This window comes from Neltuma alba, unplaced genomic scaffold (assembly GCF_004799145.2).
Source record: "Neltuma alba isolate B1F8T4 unplaced genomic scaffold, ASM479914v2 tig00007460_pilon, whole genome shotgun sequence".
NCBI classification, from domain to species: Eukaryota; Viridiplantae; Streptophyta; class Magnoliopsida; order Fabales; family Fabaceae; genus Neltuma; species Neltuma alba.
Genome location: NW_021634790.1, coordinates 1 through 10,819, shown reverse-complemented (window position 1 = coordinate 10,819; position 10,819 = coordinate 1). Strand labels below are relative to the sequence as shown.

Below are 10,819 nucleotides of genomic sequence, written 5' to 3'. Positions count from 1 at the left end.
GTTTTTTTTTGCAGCAAGTATTGATCTTGGAAAAGCTTCAACATGCCCTAGTGTGAGTGTGTATGCATGGCTGGGTTTGTTAACGGTTCCATTATTTTTGTTTTTCGAAGGGTGGATGACCCTTGGTTTTGGATAGTGTAGTCACACATGATAAGTTGAGTTGGTGAAGATGACAAAGGAATATCAAGCAACTTCCTCTGCTTGCTCAGCTGCTCGCCAAACTATTTGAACAGAATTTTATGTACCACTCCGTCCCTTAGTATAAGATCTTTTTAACTAAAGTACGTAGTTTAAAAAAATAGGTAAAATTAGTTAAAAGCAATTAATATGTAGCAAATGTAGTTTTTTTTTTCCAAACATGCCCCTATATATAAATAGGTAGATGTGAGAGAATAATAGTGAGTCAAATGAAAAAAGAGAATGCATTAAACTAGGGATAAAATAGGTAATAATGTATTAAATATTCAGACAAACTCAAAAAAAAATTTTATAAGAAGAGACAAACCTATTCAAAAAATTAGATCTTATAATAAGAAACAAATGGAGTATATAAACACATTTTTTAATTAAACTGAATTATTAAAGTTTTCTTCACAAGTTAGGCGCAACTAAAATTGAATATTTTATTTCTGAAATAAATGCTAACATGTTAAAGATTTAAAGTACTGGAGGACAAACCAATCGCTTTATCACCTTTCTTTTCGTTCTTGTATTATTTGCATCCAACCAAGCACAAAAATCAAACAAAATGCCAAGTTCTGTTCATCACGTATCTATCAAACATAATTATTTCATTCTTTTCAAATTTATTTTCTGCCATATTTTGATTTTCATGAAGCAAAAAGGAGTAAGGCCAATTAATATTTATAATGATTCGCTGATCTTGTTGTGTGTGAGCGCGTTGAAAGAAATTATGAAATGGAAAGGACAAACCCAGATCTAATAATAAGTCATCTTCTTTATGAGGCGTGGTCGCATGTAGACGTCAGATACTCATTTTAAAAATAAAATTAATAAAAAGAAATATTGTCAAAATTAAAAAAGGAATGTGAGGAACATAAAATTCTTTGTTTGCCAGGTGAAGCTTTGACAGAGATGAAGTAGGAATGATGAGGAACAAGAAAGTAGTCTGTCCGATGGGAATATCGCTGCCTGAAGCTACTGAAAGAAGGATATGTTCAAACTTGAAACAATTCTGTTTTGACTCATTCAACCATCTACTTTTGGATATAAAGCTAAAGCCTGCCTCTCCCTCCTCATCAGCCCCAAGCCGCAAACATGTTTGATTTCCCTTTTCTTTGTCACCTTCATCTTCAAACAATGTCTCTTCTTTCTTGCTTCTCTTCACAAATTCCTTCTACTCGCCTTCTGGGTCAACATCCCTTACATTTTAATTATTACGAGCCTCAAAGATGTTGACATTCTTTTCTGCTTTATAAGATTTTGTGTTGGTCGGCATCTGCATAGGTTTTGCATAATCTGAGATTCCCCGCTTCGTTTTCTGGAATAGTCTAACTTTTGATCCTTGAAAAGGGATAAGGCGAGGTTTTGTCACGAGTTTTGTGTAATTAATTAGAAAGTGACGGAATAATATTAGCTATCGTCAAAAAGAGTACTCGGTGTGCCATTTTACAGCGCTTTAAATTAGTCTTTGCCGAAAGCTGTGCGTGCTCTTTGACCTAACTCCAATTTCCATATCCATTTGCATAGAATGGATTCAAAATCCTTAGCTCCCACCCAAACTTCACAACAAAGTTGAAAATTATACTGGATATCCACCAAATTTTCCATTCCTGAACTTTCTGTAGTGGCCTCATTAATTCTTAGCTTGGTCTTAAGTTCACTTTATTTATGTGCCAGATACAGTTTTCCATTAAAAACTACTAACACCATAATGTTGGTGGAAGCGCGAGAACGTAACTACGATTTTAGCGATTTTTATATATCAAACTAAACATGCACATGTGATGCTATAAAAGATAAGAAAAAGAAAATTAAGACATGTTATTAAAGAAATGAAATGAATCTCAAATATATATCCTCATTTCAAAACATAATAAAAAGCTTGGTGTCGATGGATCTATTATTTATAGAAGAGACACGAAGTCACTTGTGAGGTTTAATCGGGCTGTGATGATAACAAGAGTTTGATCAGGGGGTTCTACAGTAAATTTGATGACTTTCTTGTTGTGTCACATCAGCTAAGCTTTGTTGGCTCTACATGCCGCGAAAAGTTTGAGATTTATATAAACTCCATCAAAGCTTCAAAACACATTCAGAACAATTCTCCTACTTGTCACTTAATGGCCAATTCCATAAGAGAGATTAAAGAATTATTGCTCAAGCAGGATTGGTCGATCATAATTGACTACATATCTAGGGAAGCAAAATGGATATGCATCGTTGATGGAGCTAGCTAGCTAGATGCCGCCATCAACCCTCGGCCATTACAGGTAATTAATTGTAATGAGATTGCGCAACATCCCACTCTTGATTTTTTTTTTTTTAAAAGCTTTTTGCGGCCCATGGAAATTAAATCATGCTAACACCACTGAATTTCGGAGACTTAATTGGGTCGTGGGTGGCTCATGTGTTAATAATCATGGCCTTGAAAGGTGCATGTGGGTGACAACTCACCTTAGTACGTCACTCGCGTCCTCTCTAACAGCCACGTGTCTGTTCATTAGCCACTTTATAATAGCTTACTCTCTGTCTTCCGAGAAAATAACATCAGATGATCGTGGTCGTCGTGAGTTGATACACGCTCAAATCATAATCCGAAGAAAACGGAATCTTGCTTGGAATGTTTGTGAAGTTATCCCATGTTGATTTTCTCGCTCAGTTCAGATGATACCATTGGTTTATCGGTTTGTCTGGCACTTAGGAGGATTATATTTACAGGTCAGATGGCAAAACTCGCCGAATATAGCCTTCTAGAATATTTAGAATGCAGCAAGGAAGAAAGAGACGGGGTCTGAAAATCAACTAAGCTCAGAATACTCGGACAGCATTCCAAACGGAGGATGACAATTTGATCATTGTGAAGCTGTGCATGTGACGCTTTGAAAAGAATTCCTTGGGCTTAATATCGTGCCGTATGGTGCAACACGGTTAAAAAAGACAAAATCAATCCATCCTTGAACCCTTTTCCGACACAAATCTGTCAACTTTCGAGACAGTATCCAAATTTTTAAAGTGGGAGTCCAAGTAGCATTCCAACTAATAAATGAGGAGCTCATGGTTTAATTAACAAATTTGTCCCCAACGTACGAGAACAGTGAGAATGGGAATGGGCACTTCGTCCCAAGTTTGTTTCTTATTCTGGTCATATTAGTTTCCTTTCTTGTTCTTTACTATTTGTTTCTCTTAAACAGTTAATGTCAAACGCTTTTCTGTTTCAGTCGAACGTCTAAATACATACTAAGATAAACAGAAGCCATCCCATAAATAACAAAAAAGTGCTGGAATTTCAAGCCCCTCCTTTCTCGGTTAATTTTCATTTTACTTCTTCTTGTTATTGTGCTTTTGATTGGGCCGATTTTTCTCCCATTACTTCACGCGATTCTTTATTGAGTATATAAAATAACGAAAACAACTTTTCCGTTCCATTAATGCTCCCCTCCTATTTTTATTTAGTATTATTGTTGCCTTTTTGGTCTCCCATTATTATCAGCTGTAATAAATAAAACCCGCTGATAAATTCGTTCACACCTCAATTTGTCATCTTAACCCTCTATAAATTCGTTCCATCCCTGCTTGTAGCTTCAAGCCTCCAAACCCTCCATCCCAATCTCTTCTTACTGTCTCTTCTAACCCAAGCCAAAAGAATAAAAAAATGGCCAAGATCACTGCCCTGTTCTTCACTGCTCTGCTTCTTTCTTCTATGCTTGCCCACGCCACTCGCCCTGTCCCAGGTTTTAACGAGGAACTTTCAGCAACGACGCAACATTTGGTTGGTTAAATTATGATACTCTAGCCTATATCTATATTTTTGTTATTCTCTGTTTGGGTTTTTACCTGAGTTTTATTTTCTGGTGCACAGGGTGCGGACGCAGGGCATGATGATGCTGTAGTGGACTCTTGTGAAGGCGTTTCAGAGGATGAATGCTTGATGAGAAGGACACTCGCCGCTCACCTTGACTACATCTACACCCAGAAGCACAAGCCTTGAATTTCTCTAATACTATGAGTAGAAGCATATGCCAAAACAAGATTCGTAATTACATACGTTAAATGCTTGTTTCCTCCGGACTTTGACCCCAAGCTTTTAGTTCCCCCCCGTCATATTACGAAACTCTCATCTCTGTATTTACTATTTAGTATAAAGTATTGTAATGAAGCTGACAATATAAGCTCATATGTGTCTGCATATATCTTACTTTGTATGGGACTGTAGTTATATTTACAAATAAAGACGGCTCTTGCCATAAGCCCACAACAACGAAAAAACGATTTTGATACTGGAAGCCTCGACGGAATGGTTTGTTCAAATGTTCAAGGATGATTCCGCACATGATAATCCAATTTAATTGTGGGACAGCAGCGGCTTTCTTGAGGAAGCCGTGATGAATAAAAATGTAATTCTTAAGTACCATGGCTGGGAATTAAATGTTACTCAGCAATATGAAGCCCAAATTTGAGCAAGAACCGAAGTCAGAGAGGGAAAAGTACGTGAGAGTGGACTTTGTAGAGGCAGGCACAAGTGTGGATTTAATGCAAACCATCAGCCTGCGCTACATTTAATAGTGAATGTAAATGCGATCAACGACTTGTGTGGCTGGAAAAGAGATGCAAACATATTAAGGGTGATTTTGATGGAATTGGTTGACGGTTGAGTTTAAAGTTAAGAGATCATTTCCGTCTGATATGTGAAGACAAAAAACCAGCAAGCATAAAACAACCGTTTTTGCCGTAGTGCTCTAGCTTGCTGGTCTTGTCATGTCTTGTTATAAAGTGAAGGGATTTCAATAAACAGAGGTGATATTCTAATGTCAAAGAGTGGGAGAAGGGCAGCTGGATAAGTAGTGGCATGGAGGCTGCCATGTCCATGGCAGAGGGGAGCCGGCATAAACGTCAACTGTAATAATTCCAAGTTCTGAAACATTACATTAATTCCTCACGCTGTTATCATTGCTTCAGCTCCATTCTTCCATGGCTACTCTCGCTAGGCCTACGCTATCCTACCTTTCCTCAACAATTGACTTCTCTTCCCATGTAAACTGCAACCTCTGTCTAAAACAACGTCTCACTTACCATAAAATTACTTGTTAACTTAAACTATAATAAAATTTCACAACATTTTATTAAAATACCCTTGTTTTAAACATTCACTAAACACTGTTATACATACAAGTCATAAACTACAGATATAGTTTTTCCTAATAATCATGCTCGGCATCAATCCTGTGTACGGGTGCGGATTTATGAGTTTAAAGGCTACGTAAAAAGTGAAAATAATAGTGTTTAAGCGGTAGAGTTGCGGAGGCGATGAATAGTGATAGTGCTGATAACTTTATTCGCGGCGAGATTTTAATATTAGATGGTTAGTGCGTCAAACTTATTACATTGATGGGGGCTCGTAATTCATCTAGAACAAGGCATGATGTGAATGATACGGCCAGAAAGAAAATAATTTTTTTAAAAAAAGTTGTGCAGATGCATTCATGACTTTATGTGTTGCGTCTTCTATTTTAGTCTCCATGGGCTTTAGCCCCATCTTACAATTTACAAACCCAAAAAAGAAACAATGTGAGGAATGTTTTTTAAAAATATGAAAGATCCATTTTCGAGGCCGCACGATTTTACGAGTTTGTTTCTTGTTATGTGGTGCGTTTTGGTTTTGCCTGATTTTTCTGCCGTGTCCTCACCTGATGACTTCTATTTATTCATCAAAGTTGTTGCTTTTCTGTTGTACTTGCAAAATTGACACCTCAATTTGGCATCTTATTTCTGTATACATATGGTCTCCCTCATGTCCTCAAAGCGTCAACAAGCCTTCAAACAAAAGCAAGAATGGCCAAGATCACAGCATTGTTCTTCACTGCCCTGTGTCTTTGTCACATGCTGGCCCACGCCACTCGCCCTGAACCAGGTCTTCACATTAATGAATTCTATGACAAAACGCAACACAGGGAGGTTGGTTAGATTGTATTACCCGGTCTTAATTATAAGACCCTGTTTGTAAACAAGAAGTAGTATTAATTTTTGATTTGTTAAACTGAGATTGGTGTGGATTATTTATGCACTGTAGGTGTTTGTTTTAATTTGACTGTGGACAGAGGTTCGTACAGGTCGGGGAGGACAAGTGTGAAGACGCGTCGGAGGAAGGGTGCTTGATGAGAAGGACACTTGTGGCTCACCTGGACACCCAGTCACGCCCCCATTAACATTTAAACAGTCTCCCTCAACGCTTCTCATATCAGTTACATAGATTCATATCCTCAGTCCTCCTCCTCCACCACCACTTTATTTTTATTATATTCTTCCCTTTTGTATTATATATCTTAAGCTGCCGTGTAGGATTTGTGCATCTTCTACACTATATATAGTCGTGTGTTTGTGAATTAGTGTTGTTTTAAGAAAGCGTATGTAAACTTGTGGGTATTGTATTGTAATGAATCCGGCAGTTCTGATATTTATGCCTTGAATTTTATAATGTGCACTTACTACGTTAATGCCCGTTCATACTTACTTTATCATGGTGGCGATCAGTATCTGTAGTATAATTTGAAATTTTTTTAAATATTTTTATCATTGTGCTCCTGATATATCATTTACTTTTATCACTAATTTAATGTCACTAATACAATCAGAAAAGTGTCAGCACTGTGTCAAGATGATTATTAATTACACAGATATGAACACTTGTCTGCTGCGCATTGGAGGAAACATATCAAGCAAAACAAGTTACTTTTCAAAATGTAGCAAATACTAACAACAACATGTAATCACGAAATTGAATCAATGTATTATCAACAACTGTTCAGATGATGTAGCTAGCGTACGTGTCATATAATTGATTTCATCTTATAATAAATGAAATCAAATCATTCTCACGTCGCGTGTTAGCTGACGGTCTCCCGTCAACTTATATTTGGGTTTTGAAATTTTTTTGATGTGTATATGATGCATTCTTTTAATACAGTTACTTGGTAGCCAGGATGGATTTGGTGCCAAGAATTCCATCATGAATTGGGGAGCAAATCATCAACTAATACACTGAAATACTGAATTGCACAAGCTGGGATATGGGTAAAACGTTTTGAAAAAAATGAAACGGAGTAATTAAGCCTTTTTGTCAATTTTTTTACTCAATGGAAGAAATTTACACACTCATCACAACCACAAAGTTGAATTAGCAAGCTCCCCCTTAAGATGAAGGGAGTTAAGGGAGCATTAGACCAATTAGGTCAACAAAAGGGAGCAACTAATGATCTAGCTGGCCTGATTTTCTCTTGGTATAAGAAAAATTTAAGTGAATTAGATTCTAAGTATTGCATTTGAGCATTCTATGAGCTAGGAGCCAATTTATTACCAACTAAACCACCGGATAAAATCAATTATCCTGATTGGAGTTGCTGACGACTCCGAAAAATCGTCAGAGCCCGGCCCGTTGGTTAGTTGGTAAATTGCTTCCAACATTGGGTCGTTACTTTAAGTCGGCGATAGTTGTCTTCCAAAATTCCCTCGCGTACACGGCCTGAATTGTGTCTGCAGATTCAGAGATGGCCTGCTGTTATTTTTCACGCCAAAAAAAAAAAAGAAAACTCAAATCACTTAATTGGCAGCCGACGCTGGAATTTCTTGTTTTCCTTCTGTTATTTTCCCCGGGTTTTGATGCCTAATTCCAGGAAAGTACAACTCAAAGCACTTGCCATGCCATCTCTTGCTTCTTTTGGACGCCGTATAATGACCATACGAACTAGCTGTATATGAAGAAGACGGCGCAAGAGATCGATGAACAAGTGGAAGGTGAACATTAATGCGCACATATAAATATATATATGTATGGGAGACTAATTGTGAGAAGGTAATGACGTCAGTGGCGGCTGTACAGGATGACACGGCGGCGTCTCGTGGATGCGACTTCAAGTGGCAGCTGTATGTATTATGTTGTGGCAATGGCGGTCGTGGATTGGGCTGAGCAGCTATAGCCCAACCAGTATGAGTAGCAAGCAGAGAGGAGGCCCAGATGCCATGGGACGAGGCTCCACGTCTCCGCCCCATTTACTTAACTTGAAAGCCTTACATCATCCCCGTACGGCCACAACAGATTCACATAGCCATCGCATTCCCAGCTAGCCGCCGTTCCACGTGGAACCCATTTACACGTGTCGCTTCTCCCATTCACTCCTGCCCTCGGCAACTAACCCGCTCATGACACGCGTTCCCATCCTTTTCCTTTGTCTCTCTGCAAACCCTGCTGAGCTGTATCTCGTTTCAGCTCAAGTTTCTGGCCCCAAACGTTGGAAGTAGCCTTCTCTCTCCTCCGTCCACCGGCTTCACAAAGCCTCGAGCCTACCATCGACGGTGCTATTTATATTTGCTTTCCCAACATTGACGCAGCCAGCCTTCTCTCTCTTTTATGTATAGTTAATCACGCCCCCACCCGTCTCCTTGTTTTTCGGCTTACATGTGGAAACTCGTAATTGTGATTTCTGAGTGTACCTTCAACCCACTGCCAAACATAGACATTCAGATTTTGTCTACTCTCACCTCTCTCTATATTCCTTGAATTTTGCATCTGCTGTGAGCTTTTCCCCCAGGTAACCATCTCATTTCTTGCCATTTATGTCCATATTCTTGTCCAGTTTTGCATTCGTTCATATTTGACATTCCCTTGGACCAAAAAAATATTTGACATTCCCAAATAGGCATATTTCCTCGACATCATCCAAACCAGGAAAAAATCTTAACCCTCCAACGATTATTACGCAAATTAATTAAACTTTGAATTCATTGGTGACTTCTCCTCATATTTCCGATCGAATGCAACTTCCCGTCTGTTTTCTCTAAGTTACTAGGATGTGTGAGAGCATTTATAATTGGTTTCGAGCAAGCGATAGACAGGAGCACGTAGTTTTGCGATAAGACGACAAGCAATCTATTATTTTAAAATAATTATCTGCGTTTCTGGAATTGTGGGCGCGATCGCTTATAATACAAGAAGGATGGCGCTCCTGGCTTGTCGCGCGTTTTGCTTGTCGAGTTGTTCTTCATCAACGCGTTTCTTGTTCTTCCTTGGATTTCACAACGTCTCCCGACTGGAGCTAAAGTGGCCTCTCAATATATAAATACCTGCAGTGTACTGGTATATATTCGTGTCTTCGCCCACCGCCACCCAACGTAGGCCGAAGCTCCATTGGATTGCACAGTGATGATGGAGATAATTCACCAATCGCGCATCGATCGGGAGCTTGAATCACTCATGGAGAGAATATATCCTCCCAGGTACTAATAGTTACTAGTACCATTTTCAGAGCTCCCTCTCTGACTTCCATCGTTTGTTTTGATTACGTCCTATAACTAAGAATTATGTTCATAGTAATTATTCTTCAGCAGTGTGCTCCAAACTCTAGTTAATTGGTTTCCATTTCCCATGTTATTGTTTATGGGCAGGGTGTGCATAGATAATGACTCTCGCGAGGAATGCACCGTGGTGAAGGTCAGTTTCAAATTTTATTTAATGTGTTTCCACATATTAACTGTTCTAGCCCGCCTTTAAATTACTTATAGCGTTCCCTTGTTGGTGATACGACAATGATAGCTGTTCACAGCTCTACAGAGTCCAGAGCTGGATGGTTCTATATTATTCTAGGAATAAATATCAATATTATATCAAGTGGGGGGAAAAAAAAAAGAAGAGGAAGGAAACAAGGAAAGACGCCATAATATGCTGGGTGGGCCCTTGCTATTCTGAACCACAGCTCCCTTTGCCTGTCACAAAATTAGGATATGTTTTGAACAATCCCAGGAGAGTACAGGTGTACCTACTTGCACAAGTTGGTTTGTTAAAATAAGAAACCAAATCTGGGTGTTACTCTTTGAAAATGACGCGATAATCCAGTATTCAAACGAAAGCGCTAGAAGATGCCCAAGAGGCAAAGCAGAGAGGGTGACGATTGTAGGAAGGGTTTGAGATCATTCTGGCAATCATAGAAAAATAGACAGGCGGCCTTATGTATAGTTTGATCATTCTGGCAATCATACATCTCATCGGGATTGACGAATAATCGTGTGTCCACAAAAACAGGTGGATAGTGCAAACAAAGATGGGATACTGTTGGAAATGGTCCAGGTGTTGACAGATCTAGACCTCGTTATCTCCAAATCATTCATTTCTTCAGACGGTGGATGGTTTATGGACGGTGAGTCTTTCTTCAATTCCTTATTGTTTTGCCCCAGTGCCATCTTTTATGAACCATGCACGAGTCACTTACCTAGAAGACACGACAACGAATTGAAATAATATTTTTTGGCTAATCCTTGTGGCGGTTGTCTTCTGACGTGTGATCGCAGTGTTCCATGTGACCGATTCGTTCGGCAACAAACTCATCGATGAGAGCCTCATGCTTTACATTCAAAAGGTCTCTCTCATCTCTTCCCTCTCCATTCAGTAAATTAAAAAGGTTCATGATTAAAGAAAACACGGACAGAAAATTATATCTACTGCTATCTCTCTCTCTTTCTCTGTTGTTGAAATTTTAAAACACATAGCTCATTTTAGATATCATTAGTTTATTCAATGAATATTTTGAAAGTAAGAGAATATGCACGTTGAGGAAATTTCAGGCTCTGTGTGCGAGTAGACGAGGAGAAA

General features: G+C 38.8%; 1 protein-coding gene across 1 annotated transcript; it reads left to right on the top strand.

Moving 5' to 3' along the window:
* The first annotated feature begins 3,745 nt into the window (after positions 1 to 3,745).
* LOC114752638 (phytosulfokines-like) lies at positions 3,746 to 4,430 on the top strand. The gene is made up of 2 exons (XM_028941383.1): positions 3,746 to 3,952; positions 4,043 to 4,430. Exons 1-2 carry the CDS (start codon positions 3,836 to 3,838, stop codon positions 4,169 to 4,171), a joined length of 246 nt encoding a protein of 81 aa, XP_028797216.1. The 5' UTR covers positions 3,746 to 3,835; the 3' UTR covers positions 4,172 to 4,430.
* Positions 4,431 to 10,819: the final 6,389 nt, after the last annotated feature.

Excerpts from the sequence above, each read along its gene's own strand:
- LOC114752638 (XM_028941383.1), top strand. The coding sequence starts at position 3,836 with ATGGCCAAGATCACTGCCCTGTTCTTCACTGCTCTGCTTCTTTCTTCT. Across the intron at positions 3,953-4,042 it reads CAGCAACGACGCAACATTTG|GGTGCGGACGCAGGGCATGA; the intron begins GTTGGTTAAATT and ends TCTGGTGCACAG.